The sequence below is a fragment of the Elaeis guineensis genome, chromosome 11 (genome assembly GCF_000442705.2).
Source record: "Elaeis guineensis isolate ETL-2024a chromosome 11, EG11, whole genome shotgun sequence".
In the NCBI taxonomy this organism is placed as follows: domain Eukaryota; kingdom Viridiplantae; phylum Streptophyta; class Magnoliopsida; order Arecales; family Arecaceae; genus Elaeis; species Elaeis guineensis.
Genome location: NC_026003.2, coordinates 123,406,684 through 123,432,313, shown reverse-complemented (window position 1 = coordinate 123,432,313; position 25,630 = coordinate 123,406,684). Strand labels below are relative to the sequence as shown.

At 36.4% G+C, this 25,630-nt stretch overlaps 1 protein-coding gene across 1 annotated transcript; it reads left to right on the top strand.

Moving 5' to 3' along the window:
- Window positions 1-1,106: 1,106 nt before the first annotated feature.
- On the top strand, window positions 1,107-25,123 carry LOC105054533 (phosphoglycerate mutase-like protein 1; the record flags this gene model as incomplete). Its single annotated transcript, XM_073246072.1, is given in 8 exon segments — window positions 1,107-1,392; window positions 3,087-3,148; window positions 3,240-3,347; window positions 17,772-17,851; window positions 22,362-22,524; window positions 23,017-23,091; window positions 23,223-23,311; window positions 25,004-25,123. Coding segments are annotated over 8 exon segments (863 nt in total), but the record flags the coding sequence as incomplete, so codon positions are not given.
- Window positions 25,124-25,630: the final 507 nt, after the last annotated feature.

Here is a 25,630-nt window from a genome sequence, read left to right as displayed (position 1 = left end):
CTCATTCGCTTCTCCGTGACATCTGATTTCTCTCCGAGAGTTTACCAAAGTGTTGATCCATCATGTCTTCCAGGAGGCGAACGGTGCCGCAAATTGGATTGCTTCTTTTGTCCTTGAGCACATAGGAGATTGGATTTGGTGATATGGCCATAGGTGCCCTCGGGCTCTGTAGAATATTTTATACTCTAATTTGATGGGGTGCATTCATATCAGAACCATGTGGTCATCTGCCTGTATCAAAAAATAGCCCCCCCCCCCCCCCCGGCCCCCTTTTTTTTTGTTATAATACCCTCCAAAAGGCCCATTAGAAGAGCATGTGAGGCCAAAGGAGCAGGAGGGTTAGAGTGGAGATCATCTGCGACGTGCTTTTTACTGATGCATTTGGCATGCAATGTAATGCGTTGTTTGATAGTCGTAGGGCCGAGCACGGATCAGATTGGATCGGATTGAGAGAAAAATTTGATCCGACTGAATCCAATCAGATTGAAAAAAATTCAATCCGCTGCCTCCTATTTACCATATATAAACCGTTTGAAACTGAAGTTAACGGTTTGTAGCAGATTCGAATAGGTTGTGTCGGTTTGGACTTTAATATTATCCAATATTGATTTTAAACATCACAAACTAATATGCCATTCAATTCATACAGAAATTAGGATATAATCATTTTATAACATCCATAAGTTAGTACATAATATGTCATAATTGTCAATTTTCAATTCTCCAAATAATCTAAGTATAGAAAATACTATATCAGTCGATCGGATTCGATTTCATACGGATTAAAAATATAAAAATCAATCTAACTGTAATTAATCAATTTTTTATAAATTATAATTTAATTTAATTTAAATTTAATTTTATATTAATTTAATTTTATATCAATCGAATTAGATGGATTTTTTTGAGCTTCGATTATTTGCTCCGCTCAGGACAGCCGTCTATCTTGACCATAGGATGCTGTGGCTGCTTTTGGGGTCGGAGGCGGAGGCGGACGCGGACGCGGACGCGGACGCGACGCGAGATAAGATCCCACTTTCGTGGAATGGAATGCGGCTTGGGGTGCGAACCGACCGAACTGCTCCGGTTCGAGAGCATAGCATTTCGTCTCAGATATTCTTTCGTGCTACCAACGCGTAAGCGGGAGGGAATGAAGGGTAAAAGCGAAAATCAAAATCACGAAGCTGTGAGCCATAAAAATAGGGGTCCAAGATCCGGCGATTACCATGACCATTTCTATTTCCCTCACCGTCTCCGTTCCTCTCCACGGCAACTACGACCACATCCACCTCCCGCCTGTTCCTCTTCCCTTGCTGTCCGGTCCATCTCCTCCGTCTTCTGTTTCTTGGTCGCGGCGCTGGACCATCGTGCGATCCACCAGCGGCTTCTCAGGTAAGAAGGCTTGGTTTAGAAAAGATTCTTTTCCTCTTTTTGATGTTTTACCTTGCTCGCTTGCTTCTTTTCTTCTTATCTTTTTTCCTCAGATGTGCCTGTAATTGTTTCCGGATTTTTCCCCGGTTCTGGTTGATCAACAGTTCTTTTTCCGCTTGTATTTTCTCGATTTTAGTGATTGCGTTTTTCTTGGATGTTTTGGCTCCGTGGGTTTGTTCGTACGCCGACCTGGGTGGCAAATCAGATTAGTCGAGTCGGTTGAGTTGAGATCTGCGTTCTGGGGCTGTTTTCTCCAACGGAGAGTGTCTTTGTACCTCTTGCACTTTGATCTTTGAATGCATACTTCGATGCGCCATTAACGAATGAAAGACGGAAACATCAAAAGAGGCTCGAATCTCTGGCTGCAATTCCCCTCCTTCCATGCTTAGTCAAACCTATTAGATTATTGGGATTCAGCGCTCATATTGATCAAAATTTAGGGAATCGTCATCTCTCATAATAATTGCCTGCATCTCAGGTTTAACAGTGTGCTCGATGATCGATGATATGCTTCTTGATCTTTGGAAAATTATCAGGAGTTTAAAGTCCTGCAGAACTGTTCGGATGATTCTGTATTTGGTTCTTGATGATGAATCTTTATGGCTGTATTGATTGTATTGTTTTACCACAGCTACATTAGTGATTTGTCAGGAGCCTTGACTATTCCTCCCCATCTCAGAATTCACTGCATTAATGCACCTGCTGGTTATATGGTGTGTAGACCTTGATATTATTGCTTAAAGGCCTCTTTTCCATCTTATTAGGGTGGTTTGAGGGTTTCAATGACACGGAGATGATTGCTACAATTGGAGTAGAAAACTGGTCACTACAATTGGGTGCTTTGGTCAGATTTTAAGAAAGCCATAGTGCTTCAGTTCCCAGCAGTGAGAATTTCCAGCCTTGTCCTTTGACCACTCTGCAGTGGTGATGTAGTTCAGCTAGGTATAAGGGTCATGTTGAACTTCAGGATGTTTATCCTACAGTGTCCTCTGTAGAACCATCATTCAGCACAAAGGAGAATTTTCCTTGGATTCAAATTACAAAAAGGATGACATGAACTAAAGGAATTAGAAAGAAATATATATTGTAGGATATCATGAGTTAATCTGTCTGATGAGCTAGCAAGAAATATATCCCATCATCAACTTACCAAATCATTAGGCAGGGAGAATAAGAGGACTATGTGTCTTCTTTTAGATAAACAAGTTTCTTAAAGATTTAAAATGTCAGATTGCTTTGATAATGTATTTTATGATCAAAACACCAACAAGCATTGAGTATAGTCATAAAACAGTATGGTAGTGTTATTTGCTATAACTTGCTGATCCTTTTGCACTGAATGTATTAGGACACCGATGAGTGTTGATTGGATTTGGAAAACTGGATACTTTTTTTCTTCAAAGTAGTTGCCATGATTCATTTTTGTAAACTTTTATTACTTCACATTGTGCTCTTGTTAGTTGCATGGCTGATTAATCATTGCATCTAGCATCATGTTTTAAAGGACTCTTAATTTAATTCTCAATGCTTTGAGAATTACTTGTCCATTCTTGACTGAAGAGCATCTATTAGATTAAGGGTTTGGTATTATGATTGATGTTGGATGTTGCCTTATTTTTAATGTTATAATCATGCTTTCCAACTCAATCCTGCAGGTATGGACAACAATGCTAGTTCAAGTCTGTTCCCTTTGCACCGCTGCAAAACTCTACACCTGGTTTGTGTTAATTTGAATATATTTCTCAAGTGCTTTTATATAAAGAGCCTTGTTTCTTACCCATTTCTCGAAATCCAAATTACATTTGTAGGTTAGGCATGCGCAGGGAATTCATAATGTGGAAGGTGAGAAGGACTATAAGGCATACTTATCACCAGAACTTTTTGATGCTCACCTTACCCATTTAGGATGGGATCAGGTATATACCAGAGTTCTTTATTGCACTTTATTTTACTATATGTTGCTCTTTGCTGTGAGGAAATTATGTTGGCAATAACGCATGAAGTATTATATATTTGTCATATATTGATGCTTTTGATGTGTTTTAATTTTTTCAAAGAAGTTCAGCACATGTTTACATCTAAAATTGAAGAGATTAAGTTTGATCTATGTCCTGCCATTTAATACAATTTGCCGAGCTCAGTCCATTTATAATCATTGATGCATTAACCTTGGATAATCATGTTCTCTAATGCCAAGCAACACCATCACCAACAAAAAATCAAGAACACCATGGAAGATAAAGAAATGTTTCTCTAAGCTGTCATGTGTTGTTTATTATGTGAAATTGTGTCCCGCAATATTTTGTAAGGAGTTGATCCAGCTGTGGTATGACAACCTTCTCATTGTCTTTTGGTGTCAGATAGGTGTGTTGCATTATGGATTAATGAAACTTAAAAAATGGGATGTGATTGATTTCTGAATGAAAAAATTATGGTCACTCTTACACCACTCTGATCCATCTTCTCTATGAAAGAATAGTGCCTTACAAGCCAATTGCATGGGTGATGCGAAGGGACTTTTCTATAATATCTTCCTACTCATTTGTATGACATTAGTTATTTTATTCATGAGGTATTGTGTTTTATCATTTGCTATATCATATTTTTATGATTATGATAAACTCCATAGATTAGGGTAATGATTTTAGGGTCATGATGAGATCATACCAGTGAGACTTAAAATCTTGATAGCCCAATCTAAAATGTTCTCAGTCGTTGGATCATTGAGTTGGAAATCGATGATGCCGGTAAGACTGGTGCATTCTTTACATGCTTGATGGAGAGGATGGTTGATCTCACAATCACTTGTGTGATGGCACTAATACAAGGATGTAGGTGCTCATTGGAGAATGAGTTCACTGAACTGACGCACAGGAAGAACATCTGATGGAGTCTTACAGCATGTCGATAGATGATTCTCTAGTGAAAGTAGTGCATGTGATCTTTTGATCTGAGATCATCATGGTACCTTGTGTACATGATCCTTTGGTTTATTTCCTAGCATGTTATTTTGAGATGTTTCTGAGATATTTTGGGTATGGTGAAGTATGCATGGAGGTTGTGAGTAGTCAATAAGGAATCGGTCACTTCTTGTAGAGGGAGAGAACATCCTATGTGATCCCATAGGATGATGACTCTGAGAGTCTCTGGTCAGAGCAAGGATGAACAGTAAAAAAATTTCTACTGATTCATCGAGTCATCATCATCAGATCGAGATACATATGGATAGATATTTGGACTTAACATGATTCCATGTCCATGACCTGTTTGGGATGTTGTGTGATCGAAGGATTGAATTGCACGGTAATTCGTCATGGAAGGATAATTTTGGTATTTTATCAAATTTCAAATCTTTCGGTAGTCATGACACGTTGCTAGACATCAATCTGGACTTGTGGACTCATCAGAATTAAAAGAGTTTAATTCGAGAATCAATTAGAAAAATCCTAGTTGATTGGGACTCTTGAGCTGATCTAATCTAATCGAATTAGGGTTACGTCGAAAGTCTGGATCCACTGCTGGCTAGATTTGAAACCCAATGGGTCACACACAATAGAGATTTGATCTTGATCCAATCTATTTGGATTTATTGTAAATCTAATGGGTTAATTAAATTGCTAGCACATGAATTAACCCAAGTTCCCAATTGGGTTCAGTGTAAAGGTATTTGTGCTAACCCTTGTCTTGTTTCTGGACCTAATATGATTGGGTTTGAACCATCTAATAAATAGGTGACTTATCTGATTTTTATGGAAGAGTTTCATAAGTGATCAACTTCCTCCATGCCAAAACCACGCCAAATAATGGCATGCCCATTTATTTTGTGCGTTTAAAAGGAGAAGTCCTGGTTTACTCTTAAATTCCTTTCCATATTCCACTCGATCTTTGGTTTTTGCGCCATGAGATGGACCCTTGGGATGTATGGACGTGGAAGAGGAGTCCTTCTCTAGGAAGGAACTTGAATGCCAAAAAATAAATGGACACCCCCTTTTGTGCGTTGAAATATTGGAAGAGTCCATCTTGTTATGGACTCTTAATTTCGTGCGTTCCCTTTAATTCCATGCGCCATCAGATGGCATTTTGTTTTTTCAAAGCAGAGGAGTCCTGCTGATAAAACACCTCTTATTCCACGCCTTGCTCTTGGGATTCCATGCTAAAAATTTATGTTATGGCGTGTAAGAATTAAGGGATGCCAAGAGTTGGCACCCCTTAGAAAATTATGTGGCGTCCCTTCATACCTTTTATAAGGGGCATCCCATAAGGATAAGATCTCAATCCAAAGAGAGCTTTAGGCATGGGATCATATGAGGAAAAGATAGAAAAAATCTAAAAAAAAAAGACAAGAAAAAAGGAGAGAAAAATGGAAAGGAAGGGAAGAGAAAAAAGGAAAGCATGAGATGCTTGTCCTAAAATCAGATTGTTCAAGTATTAAACATCAAATCTGATTTTTGTGTGGTGAGATCATTTGAAAAATAGTTCCTAGAGTGGTCCTAGTGGAGGTCTCAAAGGCATACAAGCACTCGTGTAATCCGTTCTTGCGAAGGACGATCGACAGTGAACTTTCGAAGAAGGTGCAGCACTATGTCGAATTGAGAAGGGCCCTGATCAATTCCATGTGGATCACTATTGGAGAGCTTCTACTTTCGAGTCTTGTAAAGATATCACGATTACCAGATCATCGTCTTCATGTTGATATATGGCTTCTGATCTCTGCTTGTTATACATGCTTATGTTGTTTGATTGTAATCAGTAAGGTATTTCTAGAGCTTTGTGTTCCGATAGTCTAGTTTAATTGTTAAACATGTTTTCAATTGTTGAATGCATATAAAAATTTTTGAAATTTACATTCCGCTGCATCACTGAAACCCAACAGTGGTATCAGAGTTATCCTTGATTGATTTAATCAAATATCATGTTATTATTGTGATATTGGATAAGATCCAGTTCATATTATGTCAAAATCAGATTTTTTGAATGATGTTTAATTGATTTTTATGATGCATCTTTTGTTAATGATAAAATGTTATCAATCCATGATCAAACTTGGATATGAGTTTCCATGCTTTTTAGCCTTATGAGATAAATTTAAGTTAGATCCCATGATCTAATTATCGATGGAATTGTAAATCCAGTGCATGGGATGTGCGAAGCCTTGGAATGATACATTGGATGTACATTGCCAAGACTTAGGGTTCTTGCATTTGATGCATTTACCTAAGATTCAAGGGTCGACCATCATGTTATTGGACACTCACCATTGTGGGTCTTCCATCTTGGTTGTTGTCCTAGGTATGTGGAGCCGAAAAATTTTGATCATGAAAGGATGCTTTAGACATTGATTAGGATTTTTTGTCGATGGATTTGTTTAATTATAATTCATTGATCTAATGTGATTAGAATTAATGATTATAGATTAAATCAAATTCATAGTTCTAATTTGATTAGAAATTATGTTTAATTTTAGGTTGATCAAATTGTTATTTACCTAATTTGATTAGGGTTTGAATCATGGTTGATCGAATCTATGCTAACCTAATTGATTTAGGTTAACCTAAGAATTGGTCAACCCAACTTAAAAAGGATGACAAATGATTAATTTAAAATTATAGATTGGGTCAAGTATTGAATCCGAATCAAAAATCCTAGATGGACTTTATGTTTGAATATTTAAACATTTCTATTGACATGTTTATGAATGATATCACGATTAAGATAACATGAGTAGTTAATTATCTTGTTTTATAATTGTTATAAAATGCATGTTGAGTGGTTATGGATTATGGTACATCCATGTGATGGATGTATACATGAATGCTTCTCTGTTAGCTGATTATATAAATACATTTGCATGAGTTGCAATAGGGGCTGGGTGCCTCTGATGCATTGTATTATCAGTCATATCTTTCTTTTGTATGTCTCCAACTGTTGATTGGGATTTTTACATATTGATGTAAAATTATAGAAAAAAATTATTTGAAAATAGATAGAGATTGTTTCTTTCTATTTTCAGATAATGATCGAGTATTCATGGAAGTCTTCATGGAGATGAAAACAGGACTACCAGACATTTGTAGAGCAGAGGCGCATTAAGATTGATCATGAGATGATTCAATCTAGAATGCACCTAGGGTTCGACCTATAAATCATCCTGTGGTTTGGATGATTTTTCAAAAGTCCATAACTATTAGATTTTCTTTATTTGCTCTTACATGCTGGTAGTTATTATTAAATTTGTATATGATGTATTTTTATATATATATGTTTTGGATGTGCATGAGACTTAAGTCCCTCATTTAAATTATATTAAGTCATAATGGCGAAGTATTAAGAACATTATCCATGCCTTCATGCTAAGCCAGTATTATGTCAAGAATCATAGTAGGCTTGTTGTGCTATCCACAAGGCTTGTTGTGGGGACTGATTTGATACTGTCTTGGTGCATAATGAAGCTAATGGTACTTAGCTCATACTAAGTTAATAGAGTATGTCAAAAACTGTAGTAAGTTTGTTGTACTATCTACAAGACTTGCTATCAGGATTGATATGATGTTGACTTAGTGATGCTTATGGCATATTTTAGTAGTGCTGTCTTGTTGTGCTATCCACAAGTGTAGTATTATTCAGATATGACCATATAAGATTGAAAGGTACGATTTAACTAAAATACTATTGTTTGTTGTGCTATCTACAAGGCTATAAGTATTTTAGAGACAAAAGTTATGTTGAGAGTTACATGAGATGTAATTGGTAAAGAGTTACCTACTCTTGAACTCATAGGAGCTTGTTGTACTATCCACAAGATTTTTTATGAGAAATTGGGATCTCAACCCCACTAAGGAACTAGATGATAGGTTTTTTCGTTTTTCATACTTGAGGGCTATAAAATTCGTTAAAATAGTGGGAGACACATTTAGATAAAAATCTCGTCTAAATTGTGTATGTCATCATGAGTAGTCTTTTTATGTTCTTATATATTAATCTGCATCTTCACTATCACTGCATGGTATGTTTGATGTTTTTTAAATTGATCAAAATTCATGGAATGGTTGAGGAATCTGAGAATAGTTCTCATATAGGAGATAGTTTCTTATTCTCCTGATTTCGATTTGTTCGGATATGATACTATAAAGAAGGAAAAACCATATATGAGATATGGTGGATGACAGTATGACTGTCAAATATATCCTGATTAACTTAATCAAGTGATTAAGTCAATATCATGGATGGTGAGTTAATCTAGGATTTGAACCTACTAACTCTCCTGGATTCCTTATTTAGTCTCTCCCAGGAGAAGAAAGGTGAAGATTGTCTTCGCCATGGGTATCAATTTTTATTACAGTAATGGTGAGCATTAGAGATAAATTGCAAGAGTTGTCTTGCAAGTGTGAAGCAGTTGCAGAATGCAAAAGTTGCATCTGCTAATGGTTTGTATATGATGCAAACTAATTTATCGTTAAGTGCTTCAGAATTTTTGATATGAGATACCTTATATAGGTTCGACTTATGCAAAGTGTTGCTGGACTTATAAAGCTGAAGAGAGGTGACTACATGCTTTTGGTACTGATGGATAGTCTATTCATGCTAAGGCTGTAGGAACCTATGTAACTTTCTAGCAAGATTTAGAAACTAGTAGACCGTTGTTATATACCTAAATTTATTAGAAACATTATTTCAATTTCTTTGTTATTGTAGCATGGATTTGAAATTAATGTAAAGAGTAAAAGTTACTCTTTTTCTGATAAATTTTATGGCTATGAATTATATGTGATGGTCACATATATCTGGTATTGCCAACTTGGCCATTTTTGTGAGTCAAAGATAAACAAGTAATACAAAGAAGAGTTTTTTGATCTGTATGATTTTTGAATTATATAGAACTTGTAAATCTTGTCTTATGGATAAAATGATCAAAATCTCATTTATTAGACATGGAAAAAGGCAAGCAAGATATTAGGTCTTGAACATATGGATGTTCAAAAGCTAATAATATCTCGACCCAGAGATGGACATTTCATATGAGATATGGTGTTCCTTAATTTGCTTCACAGATCTTATTGTCTCATTCTAGGGATATGCCCTAGATATTGTTGCATATGTTTTGAATTAGATACTGTAAAAATCTGTTACTAGCACTCCATATGAGATATGAAAAGAGGCAGGTTGTCCAACTTATGTGAAAAGAGTTGATGTACATAATTTTTGTGCTAGATCAGATTAGTATAAGTTTATAGGTTATCTTAAGAGTAGTATGTGATACTACTCCTATCATCCTACTGGACAAAAAGTATTTTGTTAGTAGGTATGCCACCTTTTTGGAAAATTTTTTTTTTCTTAGAAGAGGTTAGTGGGAGGATAATTGATCTTGAGAAGTTCAAAACCTATGAAATATACCATAATAACCTGTGGAGTGTCCACAATTTGATCCTCGACCAGATGTGCCCATTGATGAGGCACAACCATGACATACACCTCCTCATCGAAGGTCAATCTGAGTGTGTAATGTACCACTCATAATATGGGTTTGTCATTATAGATGACTGCACACCATACATCATTGTGAATGATGTTTTCTTGATCTATTTGAAAATCGTCGTGAATAGAGACTCTGACAGATGACTTGAAACCGTGAAATTCGAAATGAACTTCCTGTAAATAAACCAAGTAAGAACTATGGTTGAAGCATCTATGGGTATGACCTAATAGATCGCTAACAGGAATGTCAATCCGGATTTGTGCTTGCTATTGCCATACACCATCTAGAGAGTTTATCTTTAGTGGAAGGGCAAATGCATTTATGGATTAAAGCAGATATTGAGGAGTTGGTACTTCTATTTTTGATGAGATAGTCAAAATGTTTGACTTTATCAAATATGGATGAACTGTGTGTGTGCGAGAAGATAAGTGGGGAGTCCCACTAACTTCTTGGTATTTGTATGTGAATGACATACAGTATATTGGGAAGCTAGTCCCGATATTACACTTGGTCAATAACATGCTTATCACAAAAAGTTTTTATGGAAAAGACTTGGGTATAGCATCCAATATAATTGGCATCTATAGGGATAGATGTAAGTGGATGTTAGGTTTGTCCCAGTCTATGTACATGGATTTTATGTTGAAAGGGTTCAACATGAATGGGTGTAAAAGTATTTACTTATCCATATATTCAATGTACCAAGTCTGATTTGATTTATGCCTTGTGCATGATCATTGATTTCAAGCAGATCCATGATAGGATCTTTTGAAAAACTCTGAAAAGCATTTTCAAAGTACTTGAGAAGTACTAGAGGAGCAGTGAATTGGAAAAATTTCAAACAGCAAATTGTGTTTGACTCAATTATTTGCTGTTAGTAAAGATTGCTAAAAAAAGTCGCCTGATGAAAGGTTCATCACTGAGTTGGGTGTGGTCTCACTAGGTACCCACGCACATCCTAGGCACTTTCACCTCATTCATAATTTGATCATAAAATGAGCTCATATAAAGAACAGCATAATGGACCAATTCACTAAGCCTTAACACAGCAGCAGTGTATTTGCCATCCTGATTGTATAGGCATCAGGTGTAGGGGTGATTGGGTTTAGTGCAAGTAGGAGATTGAAAGAATAGTGTCCTACAAGCCAATCGCATGGATGATGCGAAGAGACTTTTCTGTGATATCTTCCTACTCATTTGCATAACATTAGTTATTTTATTCATGAGATATTGTGTTTTATTATTTACTGCATTATATTTTTATGATTATGATAAATTTCATAGATTAGGACAAATGATTTTAGAGTCCTGATGAGATCATGTCAGTGAGACTTAAAATCTTGATAGTCCCAATCTAAAATGTTCTCAGTCGTTGGATCATCGAGTCGGAGATCGATGATATCGGTAAGACTGGTGCATCCTATGTATGCTTAATGGAAAGGGTGGTTAATTTCACAATCACTAGTGTGGTGACACTAATACAAGGATGTAGGTACTTATTGGAGAATGAGTTCAGTGAACTGATCCGCAGGAAGAACATCTGACAGCATGTCGACAGATGATTCTCCAATAGTAGTGCATGTGATCCTTTGACCTGAGATCACCATGGTACCTTGTGTACATGGATCCTTATTTTGGTTTATTCTCTAGTATGTCACTTTGAGATGTATCTGGGATATTCTGGGTATGGTGAAGTGTGCATGGAGGTTGTAAGTAGTCAATAAAGAATCGGCCACTCCTTGTAGGAGGAGAGAACATCCTATGTGATCTCATAGGATGATGACTCTGAGAGTCTCTGGCCAGAGCAGGGATGAACAGTAGAAAAGGTTTCTACTAGTTCATCAATCGAATCATCATCATCAGATCGAGATATATATGGATAGGTATTTGGGCTTCACATGATTTCATGTCCATGGTCTGTCGGGGATGTTGTATGATCGAAGGATTAAATTGTACGGTAACTCGTCATGGAAGGATAATTTTGGTATTTCCATCAAATTTCAAATCTTTCGGGTAGTCATGACACGTTGCTTGATGTCAATCTTGACTTGTGGACTCATTAGAATTAAAAGAGTTTAATTCGAGAATCAATTAGGAAGAGTCCTAGTTGATTGGGACTCTTGAGCTGATCTAATCTAATCGGATTAGGATTATGTCGAGAGTCTGAGACCACTGCTGGCTAGATTTGGAACCCAATGGGTCACACACAATAGGAAGTTGATCTTGGTCCAATCTATTTGGATTTATTGTAAATCCAATGGGTTAATTAAATTGCTAGCACATGAATTAACCCAAGTTCCCAATTGAGTTCAGTGCAAAAGTGTTTGTGCTAACCCTTGTCTTGTTGCCTCGATCTAATGTGATTGAATTTGAACCATCTAATGAATAGGTGGCTTATCTGATTTTTATGGAAGAGTTCCATAAGTGATCAACTTCTTCCACACCAAAACCACATGCCAAATAATGGCACGCCCATTTATTTTGTGCGTTTAAGAGGAGAAGTCCTTCTGGTTTACTCCTTTTAAATTTCTTTCCATATTCCACTCGTTCCTTTGGTTTTTGTGCCATCAGATGGACCCTTGGGATGTATGGACGTGGAAGAGGAGTCCTTCTCTGGGAAGGAACTTGAACGCCAAAAAATAAGTGGACGCCCCCTTTTGTGCGTTGCAACATTGGAAGAGTCCATCTTGTTATGGACTCTTAATTTCACGCATTCTTTTTAATTCCACATGCCATCAGATGGCATTTTATTTTTTCTACGTAGAGGAGGAGTCTTTCTGCTGATAAAACACCTCTTATTCCATGTCTTGCTCTTGGGATTCCACACTAAAAATTTATGTTGTGGCATGTAAGAATTAAGGGACGCTAAGAGTTGGCGCCCCTTAGGAAATTATGTGGCGCCCCTTCATACTTTATATAAAGGGCGCCTCATAAGGGATAAGATCTCAATCCAAAGAGAGCTTTAGGCGTGGGATCATGTGAGGAAAAGATAAAAAAAATTTGAAAAAAAAAGACAAAGAAAAGGGAGAGAAAATTGAAAAGGAAGGGAAGAGAAAAAAGGAAAGCATGAGATGCTTGTTCTAAAATTAGATTGTTCAAGTGTTGAACATCAAATCTGATTTTTATGTGGTAAGATCATTTAGAAAATAGTTTCTAGAGTGGTCTTAGTGGAGGTCTCAAAGGTATACAAGCACTCGTGCAACCCATTCTTGCGAAGGACGATCGGCAATGAACTTGCGAAGAAGGCTGCAGTATTATGTCGAATTAGGAAGGATCCTGATCAGTCCCGTGTGGATCACCGTTAGAGGACTTCTAGTTTGGAGTCTTGTGAAGATATCAGGATTATTAGATCATCGTCTTCATATTGGTATATGGCTTCTGATCTCTGTTTGTTATATATACTTATGTTGTTTGATTGGAATCATTAAGGTGTTTCTAGAGCTTTGTGTTCCGGTAGTCTAGTTTAATTGTTAAACATGTTTTCAATTGTTGAATGCATATAAAAATTTTTGAAATTTACATTCCGCTGCATCACCGGAACCTAACACTCTACTATTCATTCTTCTTTTCCTTACCTCATACCAAAATTCTGTTGTTCCGTTCTCAAGGCTTCGTGTTATATGAAATTACAAGTCATGATCTAGGTGCTTGCATTGGTTGTAGGGCTAGAGTTTGAGTTGCAAAGGTTGGAATTGGGTGAAGGAGAATGACTCCATAAAGCATTTTTGCTAGTAGTTAATTGACTACAGATAGGCGAGTGAGTGCTGAAAGGATACCAATGGTAATCAGATTGACCATCTAACTAATTGTGTTGCAAAAATTTCTAGCTAGTGTAAAATTCTTTGGTCGTAATGAAGAATAGTTAATTAGAAAAAGCCAATGCCGCAATTGACAAATGGCACTTGCTAAAATAACAGTTCTCTGACCTTGTCTTAAAGTATTGCCACTGGGTATGCGTTGGGGTAACAGCTATGAAGTGGATCTCCTAAGACACTAAATGGCACATTATTAACCAGCAAATGTTTTGGAAGCTATTAAACTTGCTAGCTTATAAAATACTTGCATCACAAGTACAACTACAACTTAGCAATTGAACAAACTCCCCGTTGATTTCTTATTCTTATGTAGCACTATTACTGATCCTACCCAAATTTATGGAATGAAGCTATCATTGAACCAACTTAAATCTGCAAAAAAGGAAATTAAACAAATCAATTTACCTTTAATTCTAGGAATAATGGTTATTAATCGGTTTTCTTTTCTTTGAATTTGATTTATACAATGTACGTCAAACCGATACAGGCGCTATACCGGTTGGTGACTGGTATTGTCAGTACCGATTTGGTGTTGTACCGACATAGTATGCAATTTTACTGTATTCTTTTTATTTTTTGTTCTTTCAATTTTTTATTATTTTTAGTGATTATTTTAAAGATTGTGGTTATTTAATTTAGGATTTTGATGTTGTTTTGATGTCTTTTGTGAAATAAGTGAACTGTGAGTTATTAGTGAATCGATGATCATGGAGTTGTGAATTATATGCACCCGTGCCATATCCACGACCATCTTCCTGGCCACCAGGTGTATCACTGCTTGAACCATCATCATCATCATTGCTAGTAGTGTGAGATAATCTAGGCAAACAGTCATGTGAGGGTTATTGGTCTTGAAATCATAGTGAATAGACTCCTCATCCATTCTCTACAATGCAACTGCAGTCCCTTTCCTTTTGTTTCTTGTCGATCTGAGAAGTTGCTTTTTTTCTTGGACGCTCTTGCATACTTGGATCTGCTAGATGGCTCGACCGAGCCTACCACCCTAATTGACCTTACCTGCCTACCATGGTGGCCTCTTTTAACATCTTCTCACCAAATCTCTGGAAAGATGTCTTAGATATAGTGTCTTGCTATGATGATTGGCTTGTCGTCATTCTACCTATTATTCTACATTCATCTCAGCCTCCCTTGCTATGAAATTGGCATGTCGAGGAGGTGATCCAGGCTCATCAAGCTTTGACTACTATTGTGGGCCCTTAAGCCAACCAATCATCGGATCCTCATCATATATAACATCATTATGAAGTGGATCATCATACTTTAGCTCCATGTCATCTTCAACACTTCAATTTGATCCTCAGATTATAATGGATATATACCTAGTGATTTAGGCAAATCTGAGTGAGATGGTTTCTTTATTTGCTATGGATCAGGTCAAAGGTAAATTAGTTGCACTTGCAGCCACTAGAGGAGACCATTTGTGAGAGAATCTGGATCGCCAATGTCCTTAGAATCTTGGATTATCGCTCCAAATGAAATCACTATCTGGTTGCAAATGCCATCTAGCAAATGCAGAGAGGAGACAGAATGTGCAAGGATTCGATTACAAATGGACAAAGTTCTCATGATTTCTTCAAATTTGCGTAGATTATCTTTAGATTTACAACATAGCAAGACATCATGCCAAAATGCAAAAATTTACATGATCTCCCCTCATTTGCCTCATTTTTGGCCTAGTTTTTGCTTCAAAACAGAAAACAAGGACAAAAGAGGGAAGGAAGCGGCGGGGTGGGGGGGGGGGGGGTTGGGGTGTAAGATTTACACGATCTTGGAGGGATTTAAATGAAATTTGGGCTGCAATCATCTTCAGGCATTTTTTTGATGAAAATGAGGAAAAAAAGTATGGAGGGTTGAGAAGGCATGGGAGGCCTTCTTTGTATCTCCTCGTTATTATTGACAGAGTAGAACCAGGTCGGTTTGAGGCCTTTTCTGCCTCGTATTGCTGTGCCATCCTGCTTTTGCATTGGAACAGTTCAGTACAGCTTAAGCCAAGAAGTTGGGACGGTATGACAGACAATGGATTTATGTTTCTGGATGCATCTGAAATTTTTTTAAGGGCTTTGGGTTGTCAAGATTCCCTCCTTAAACTCTAATGGACTGATACCATGTTTATGTTCCAATTCAAGTTGATCCTAATCCATTTTCCAGCTCTGAAATTAGACTTGTAAACTTGCCCATAATTCAACTGTAAAATCTGTTTCATGAAGTGTAATCTGTAAGACTCAAAGGACTTCACTTTAACGAATATGTATATATAGCATAGAGATTTACTGTTAAGCTATGAAAAAGGAGGATAAATAGAAGTGTCTTAATTTCTTCTTTAACATAATAATGATTTTGGGATTTGGAAGTCTCATGAACAAGAACAAGGTGGAGTCAAATAAATGGACTTTCTTATGATAATTTATATAGTTGATCTGAATGCAATCTATCTCTATTGCTTTAATATCATGAAAGCGATTCATGTTTATTTCTTATTAGTTCTAGAATCAAACAACTTAAGCAATTTTTTCAAGTCATCGAGAGCATCAGCTTGGATAGAATCATGCTTAAAACCATGGATTGTGAGATTCTTTTCAAATTCCTTCAAAATAAATCAGATGAATAAGAAGAAAAGGATTATTACATATAAGCACCAGAAGTCTGATTTCCATCATTGTAGGATTATCTATGTCATTTCCAATGTTATAGACATTAACTTTAGTTGTTCAATCTATTCATCTGCCATCACATGAGCCTTATATCCTAGTTTGTCCTACACTATGCATGAAAATTTAGGTCCTCAAGACAAGTGTAAACTTATTTAGATTGATACAAGATGTACCAGGGATTTACATACAAGTGTGTACTGGTCCTTGCTGTCTGTACTGAATCATATTGATAAAACACTGATACTAGTATATCCTCCATTTACCATCACATGGTTTTCACTTTTTTTATTTTGCTGTCTGGACACCAAGAGACATGCCAAGTCTTGGTACTGTATCATTCTCCTAAGCTACTGGTATGGGTATCAATATTGACACCTTAAGCCTTGAGACATACTCTTGGCCTTGCTCGATATTGCTGGTTTATGCATGCTTCGCTTCAGGTTGCTTTTTGTGAGTTGCTTAAGACTTTGCATGAAGGCTTTTTTAGTGAAAATCTGAAGCTTTCCACCATGAAGCTATATGCCTTCAGGCCACATGAGATAATGTGACAACTTGCACCCGAAGAACTTTGTTGTGTAAGTGGTGAAAAGATTAGGATTTCAAGGCCTTTACACTACAGGAACTCATTTGACTCTGCATGCATAGAAAAGTAACTCTAAGTTAATACCAAAATTCACCAAAAAATTGTGACTTAATGGATGGAATGACAAAATTACAATTTCAGGGAATGTGGGCTTCTTAGAAGTTGGAACATGACTTTCTTGTCCAGAGTGAGATTCTTGAGATCCTTAATAAGTTGTAAGCTTGTTTAATAAGCTAACCAGTGGATTGCTTAATTCCTGACTAATATGTTTGGTGATACAATATTTTGGCTGCTGTTTGTTTCCGACCAACTAGAGTTAATCCATTTCTAACTAAACTCTGGGTTGATTGCTTATGATTTGACATAATGAATACTTAATATAGGATTCAACTACTCAAACTATCGTGCTACTGTAATTGTTGACCTGATGTCTGTCCCTTTAGCTTGGTGGCGTGCTGGTCATCTTTGGTCTGATGGATGGTGTTTTGGCATTACCCACATGGGTAGCATGGGCCATTGGCAGGCCAAACATGATAGATTGTCTCTTATATTGGATCATTCAGTCATAGTAATGAGTGCTTGAATGTCATAGTAACGTGTGCTTGAGTAGGGTTCATAAAACCACATTAAATAGTTGGGTTTCAGCTTATTAATGGTTATGCTTATGTTTTAACATGTTAGCATAATTTATTCAAACAACTTGCTTAAAAATGTAAAATGGGCATCATTGACTTTTTATGTAATTCTTGCTTATTCTTTCCTAAATGCTTGCATATGATTACATGCCATTGTAATAGGTTGATAATTTGCGCAAGCACGTCCATGCATGTGGGCTTGCTAAGAAGATTGATTTGGTTATCACCTCCCCATTGCTAAGGTATGATCTTTGTCTACATTCTTTTAGTATTATAGAATATGAAGTTCTGCACTGATTTTAGCAGTCTTTTATGCACTTTTTAAGATAATTGCTCAACATCAAATATATAGACATGTATGTGCTGTATTTTAAAACTGCTACTATATTATGTTAAACTTTCTGGTTTTTTTTAATTCAAAATGCTCATGGCATCTTTAATGAAAAGCACTATTTATGGTTATGTTGGATTCTAAATCACTAGATATTTCTTTTTTGTTTTCTAGGATTGATGTGTATTACATCATAGGAAATGCATTCCACAATAGGATGACTTGTATTATACATAGGTTGTGCGTCAACTGTCATGTATTGGCATATACTGACTGCCATTGGCCTCCACCATTAGCTTACTAATGTTTTACCACAGTTTGGCATGGGATGATAGTGGTATAACAAAGTTGATTATGTTTGATGCTTAAAAACTTTCTGAACTCATTTATTTTCAGTGGTGAGTCAGGTTCCTGCTTGAGGGAGGTAATGATAAGTCCTCTATGAAATTCACGAATAGAGTTCTTTTATTTGCCTTTTGTGATTTATGTGTAATACATAGTTAACGTGCGGCATTAAAGATTGCTATTACAACATTTATAAGTTTAAGATGCACACGTCTTTGTGTCCCTCAGTCTCTTAATAAATTTTTAGCAAGAATTTATCTCTTAGTAGTTAAGATGATAGTAATTAAAACAACCAGAAGAAGAAAAGTTATGTAGTGTATAATATCTCAAAACTTGAGCAAGAATAATTATGTAATGGGAAAAAAGTTTTCCCATTGAAGTGGCAGATAAATGAAAAAAAAAAAAGAAAGAGAGTGAGGATATCCATACCTGGGGATGATCGTTGGTCTTGTTCCTCTTTCTATTATTCTTTTTCCCTCCATCACTACTGAAATTTTTATGTAAATTCTCATGTCCTTCCTACTCTTCTTTCTTCATTTTGGTCTGTATTTAGTAAATTCAGAATTCTTTCTTTAGATTCTCAATTTTGAACTATTACCTGGGAAAGACTAGTTGGTACAACTTTACAAGGACATTGTTGGTGACAAAATCGCTTTATCTAAAGGTAAGCATGTTGTATTTGTGTTCGTGTTTATTAGGGTTGTCACTTACAACTGGACATCTAGAAGTGACTCGGATTCGAGCTGCACCATAAGACTTTTAGGCTGGTTATGGGTCCAATGATAAATTGATAAAGAATTTCAAGTATGGATAAATTTATTGTCCATGTACCAGATGAGTCATTATGAAAAAGTAGAGAGAATGAGGAAGAAAAAGATGACGATCGTGTATGATGCTAGAATGGGTAGTCATTGCAAGGCTACACATAAGGATGACATCTAGCAACAATGGGGTTTGCCATGATATGTCTATTATAGGAATATGCATTCCACATGATTTGTCTTTGTTAAATAGTTACACGTGACATACTATATTTCACCTAGGGCTAGAAAAGTGGTCATGATGGCTTTGTGTCGGGTTTTGGGTTTGGCCTGAAATGATTCAAATTGAGCTCAGCTTAGGTTGTAGAGCCCCGAATTAAAAAATCGGCCGACCTGAGCATGGCTGGAAGCCTGACTCAGTGTCCAACCCAGCTAGGCTTGCCCCTCAACCCCAACCCTAAATCATAACCCCAAGCTTGAATCAGTACTCACTCCCACTTCTCTCCACCTCCCTTGCCCTTCTCTTTGCTCTCTCTCCCGTACTCCTTGTTGCCTCTTTGTCTCTCCATATCCAAGTTCTACCTCCCTACCTCACCCTTCGCTTCATGCTCGCTCGCCAACCACCTCAACATCCTACGCCAAGCCCTCTTCCTGGCTTGTAGATGTTGTGTGGCAGCTCTCCCCTATCTTTGCTTTCACCCACCTTGTTGTCATTGTCATCCATGATCCTGACATCGCCTCTGCTCTCAAGGTTGTCTCCCTACATCGGTTGCCCAACCTTGGATGCCCCAAATCTTAGCACCCATCCCCTCCACCGCTACTCTTTGGTCTCTTCCTTTCACGTCTCCCAATCCCCTCATAAGCACCTCCTTGCCATCATCACCGCTCTTGTTGGCTCTCACACCTCTTTGTGGACCTTGTTAATGGCTCCATCCTGATTTGTCTTGTACACAGCCGCTGGGTGTAGGTTGTCGAGCTCAAGTTCAGGCTCAAGTTAGTCCCTCTTGGGCTCCTCTCAAAAATGGGGGGGCTTGCTCGGGCTTTGGTCCTGGTCTTAGGTTAAGCTTGGACTTGATTCAAAAATTTTATAGGCTTTGGCTTGGCCCAAATCTTAAAAAATTTCAGGTTGAGCTTAGTCATGGATGTCAAGCAATCTGACCCGATCCATTTCCAATCGCAATTCCAATATGTGCCACATGTCGTTGAATGAAAATCTTATTGATGTAGGTCTTCGCAAGACCAAAAAGGAATGGATTGGAGGAGAGGGCATGCTGATCCATTTCATCCTAAAATGAAAGAGATGCTGTTTGAGATGGTCAAGTTCAGTCAAAAATAACCCAAGCTAATACAAGTTATAGTGTAGCTTTTTTCGTTTGTATGTTGTGTTACCAGATTAGTTGCTACACTATTTATCAATGCAACATATACACCCTATTTCAGCTCCCACTTGTCAATAGCATGGTCGGTATTATAAGGTACAGTCTCAACTCTCAACTTAAATCAACTAAGCCTTGATCCCAAACTAGTTGGGGGTTGGCTATATGAATTCTTTTCCTCCATTTTTCTCTGTTAGGGTCACACTTTTTGAAAGATGTAGCAATATCATGTCCTTCTACTTCATCCCATGTGATTATTAGTCTAACTCTACTTCTTTTTTATTTTATATGTTTCAAATCACTTCTTCATACTGCTGCATCCCTTACACATCCTGACCATCTATAACATTCTTCTCTCAATTTGTCCTCAATTGGTGCTATCTATCATTCTACAACACATTCATCTCAACATTCTCATTGCAACTACACTCATCTTGTGCATATGTTGTTTTCTAACTGCTTAACATTTTATACTATAAAGTATAAAGCATAGCTACACATATGGTTCTCCTATAAAATTTTTCTTCAGCTTAGTAGATATCCTATGATCACATCCTAGTTGTACTTCTTCGTTTTCTCCGAGCCACTTTCAATTTATCCTCAATTGGTGCTACCGGTACCATTCTATGAATGACTTCATTTCTTATTTTGTCTTTTCTTATATTACCACATATCCATCTCAACATTCTTATTGCGATTGCACTCATCTTGTGCATATGATGTTTTGTAACTGTCCTACATTTTATACTATAAAGCATAGCTGATCGTATAGTTCTATAAATTTTTCCTTCAACTTGGTAGATCTTATGATCATAGAATATCTTAGTTCTTCTTCTTCATTTTATTCAACTTGCTTTAATCTTATGGATAATATCCTCTTCAATCTCCCCTTTCATATAAATAATCCATCATAGACAAGGTTTGCTGTACCACCCCATACCGCCCGGTATGGGGTATATCATGCTGTACTAGTATGGTATTGGTATGGCGTACCATACCATACCGAACCGTGTATGGATACTGTAATAAGATTTTATCTGTATGGGATCCGGTACTGAGATGGCGAGCCTTGATCCTAGATATCGAAAATGACTACTTTTAGGAACTTCATGATCCTCAATTTTCTCACCATCTTCATCTCGATATCAAATTTTATTAAAACTACATTCCATGTATGCTATCTTGGTCCTACTTAAGCATAAGGTACAATAAATAATGAAATCATAATTTAATCAATGACTAAAAATTCTACATGTCTCTGGTGAGTAGGTTTCCAAAGAAGTTGAAAATAATTTCACAATGGGCAACCACTCAGGTAAACCACATGTCTAGACTAGCAGTGGTTCTTATAAAATCATGGTGAAATGATTTAATCTAAAATAATGATTTAAAAATTGTGAAAGGTCTGAATATGTGGCCTTGAGTATATAACCCATACTCAACCAACTTACTGGAGATTTAAAAGAATGCTATATTCACTTTGAGATACCTTGTTATTGAAATCAGTATGTTAAATGCCTTAATGTCAAGAGTTTCCAATCTATGTTAGCTTGTTGTCTATAAATTGCCTTGCATCAGGCTTTAGTGTCAAGGCAGAGTAGGAAGGGTGCCTCTAAGATGATTTTGTATGTTGTAGACAATTGGAAGAGGTGTATTTTCTCTTTGATCTTGAACTTTTGGTAACTGTGTGTATTCTGGACATGCTGCCATCTTCAAGATGCCTTTGTTTTTCCATCTTTTCCTGGAGGCATGATTCACTTGTTTTAGTTTTGCAGTCATCATAACACTGCCTAGATCAAGTTGAAAATAAAGGGTTAAGAAATCTTGGTACTCATAGGCCTTAGTAGTTTCCCTGCTGGTTTTCACTTAGTCATTTATGTTTACTATTTTCAAGAATATATCAAGGTAATATATCTAAATTATAACTTGTAATTTGCAGGACAATGCAAACTGCTGCAGGGGTGTTCGGCGGGGATAGCTATGCTGATGGATTAAGTGCACCCCCACTGATGGTGGCAAATGCTGGGAATAGCGGCCGTCCTGCAATTTCAAGTTTGAATTGTCCACCTTTTATTGCAGTGGAATATTGTCGAGAACACTTGGTATGCCTTGATTTCTATTTGTACTTCGTCTGAAGCATTATCCAGTCAAATATTTTCAGTCTTCTTATGAAACCTCTTTTTTTTGTTCAAGCATTGTTCGTGTGAGCACTATTGTTATTGCATTTACAACCTGTCCTGTTGGTCATAAATTGATCTTTGTAAAATGAGTAATCCATGACTCACATATCTCGGGAGGGCCAAATTTCTTTTTTTTTTTTATAGGTAATTTTGCTTCCAGTAATTTTTTTTTTCACTTGAGTTCCTAGCTGTAAACTGCACAAAAGAGCTGATGGTTTTCTTGCTGATGCAAGAGAATGTTGATTAGTTTATAAGGTTTGTTCATAGCATGCACTTTCTTTATGCATATCCAAGGTGCAGCTAGTCATTTATATGACTTTTTATGTGGATGAAGAACATGATGTTCTATTTATAAGTTTTCTGATTTATTACAAAGAGTTGATACCCTGGTTTTCTCAATTATGTTGACTGCAGGGAGTACACCCATGTGATAAGAGAAGAAGTATAAGCGAGTATCATCATCTTTTTCCTGCAGTTGATTTTTCTTTGGTTGGTACATCAGAGTGTGAACTGATGTTTCATTTTTAGTAATATATTATATTACATTCATCTTCCTATGATATTTTGTCAAGATAATTCTTCATTGAAGCATTATGGATAACCTTGGACTTTCTTTCCAGATAGAAGATAATGAAGACATTTTTTGGAAAGCTGATATAAGAGAGGCAAATGAAGAGGTTGCTGCTAGGGGAATGAAATTTATTAACTGGTACTGTTTTTAGATTAAGATAATTCTTCAAGGAAAATATTAAAAGCACAACTAACTGTTAATAATCACATCAGATTTATTTATTTACTGCTTATAGAGTAGATTCTTTCCTGCTTTTAGAGCAATATATCTAACAGCAAAATGTTTATTCTGATCATCAGTTTGTTATTTTCTCATAATTCAGGTAGAAACATTTCATTGTTCTGAGATGTAGCTATCTCATGTTTTTAGCATTTCTATTTGTAGCTGATTAAATCATAAATATTAAAGCTAGATGCTTTGCTGATATCTTTTCATTTTTTATCAGAACACAGGTTGCTCAATTTTTCACCTTTAGCTATGATGGAGAATACTAACAATATAAACTTGAGCTGACTTATGCTAATTTCAGCACCCAATGCAATTGTGATCAGTTCTTATCTGAGAACCATTTATTGCACAAGGCCATCACTATCATTTCCTGGTTCCTTTTGCTTAAAACATCAATTTTTCCAGAAATGCATCTTGTCTGGTATTTTCACTTTTCATCAGTATATTGCTTTGGATGATTCTAATGATTTCTGCTTGGGAATTATGGAATGGGTGTTTGAGTTTGCTCGGTATGAATTGTGACTAATTGAAAATTTTATTTAATTGAGGAGAATTTGACGATTTTTGATCTGGAAACACCATTTAGTTGTGCCAGTCACAAGTTATATTTAATCTTCCTTTTAGGAAGGCCAATCAAAACTTGTCTGATTATCCATATATGAAGGTTATGGTTATATGTTACTTTTCTGGTGTTTTATATTTCCTCCAGAATCCATCTTTAATTGGAAGTATCTTATCCTGACCTTTTTGGCAATTGGGTAAATATTTATGTTTTTTACTGACAAAAATTTCTTTGGTACTGTATTTGTGCTATGGGAGGTTTCAGTTGATTATTATTTTAACATCTTTTAACTTTTGTCAGCCATAAATTCTAGTGAGCCAAGATTCTAGTGAAATATATCTAATAAGCTTGGGAAGTACATTGGAGCTTCCAGGCTAAAAGTTGATGGTCTCTTGACTTATCCAGGCACATGCAATGGAACATAAAAATTCTGACTAGAGAATAGGTGAACTAATAAACAAACTCTCCTTTTATAGCACTGCTTTTTTATCTTTTTTGTCTAAAACATTATGGAAAGCAAAATTTGTGAAGACTGCCATGTACTCACAAAAATCTACAATGTATGAGGAATTGCAACATTGCCCCAAGCAGTCTAACATTTGAGATGGAGTCTTCCTCTAGATAAAATTATGTCCGAGGTCGCAAATGAACTGTACCAGTACATCACTGGTTTGGTATGATATGGTTGGTATGGTATAATATACATCCCATACCGAGATAGGCTCTCAATACCTTTTTCTCACTCCCAGGCATGGTACCGCAAAAAACTGGATGGTATGGGTCGGTACAGGTTGGTTCCGCTCAGTTTGGACTAGTAGAGATTAGTTTGGCTCGTATATTACATTGAATATCGGTACCATATTGGTATCTTACTAATACGGTATGATATGCCCACACAGGGCAGTATGGGTTGGTACAGCAGGGTCTTAAAATTGTTTATAGTTTAATTGAATATTTTGTCATATGACCTTTCAGGAAAATACAATCCTTTTGAAATATATATAGTATGTAAAGTTCATTATGCTTTCACTCTTTTCCAGGTTGTGGACACGAAAAGAGAAGGAGATAGCTATTGTTACTCATAGTGGATTTTTGTTCCATACCTTGAATATGTTTGGAAACGACTGTCATCCTGTCATTAAAAAGGAAATCAGCAAGCAGTAAGTGACTATTGAGACATTTTTATCATTACATTTGTAATAATGTTAAGTTTCTCTTTCTTTCAGTAGTGTAAGCTCTTTATTTCAAACTTCAAGTTTTGGGTTTTCTACATGATTTTCAAGAACACATGCTAAATGATGTGATTCTGAACTAGAAGTATGGAAAGACAAAAACATAGTAGAAAGATTAATAGGAAGGGAAAATTACGTAGAATCACCATGCTTAACATTCTTTGTAATGCATGTATGCTATGGCAACAACATGCCTTAAAGATGCCCAGGCAACACTAACTCGGACCATCATGTGTATGATTATGTAAACATATTTATTTCTCATTACACATAAGATATACATGTATAAATATTTACATCATACATCCTACCAAAAATTTAACAAATGTACACATGCTTATGTGTTCATACACAAACATATATATGTGCATCTGTAAATATATATATCTATGTATCAAACTTTATCTCAATTTTGGTTGGACATGTGGAGTTCTG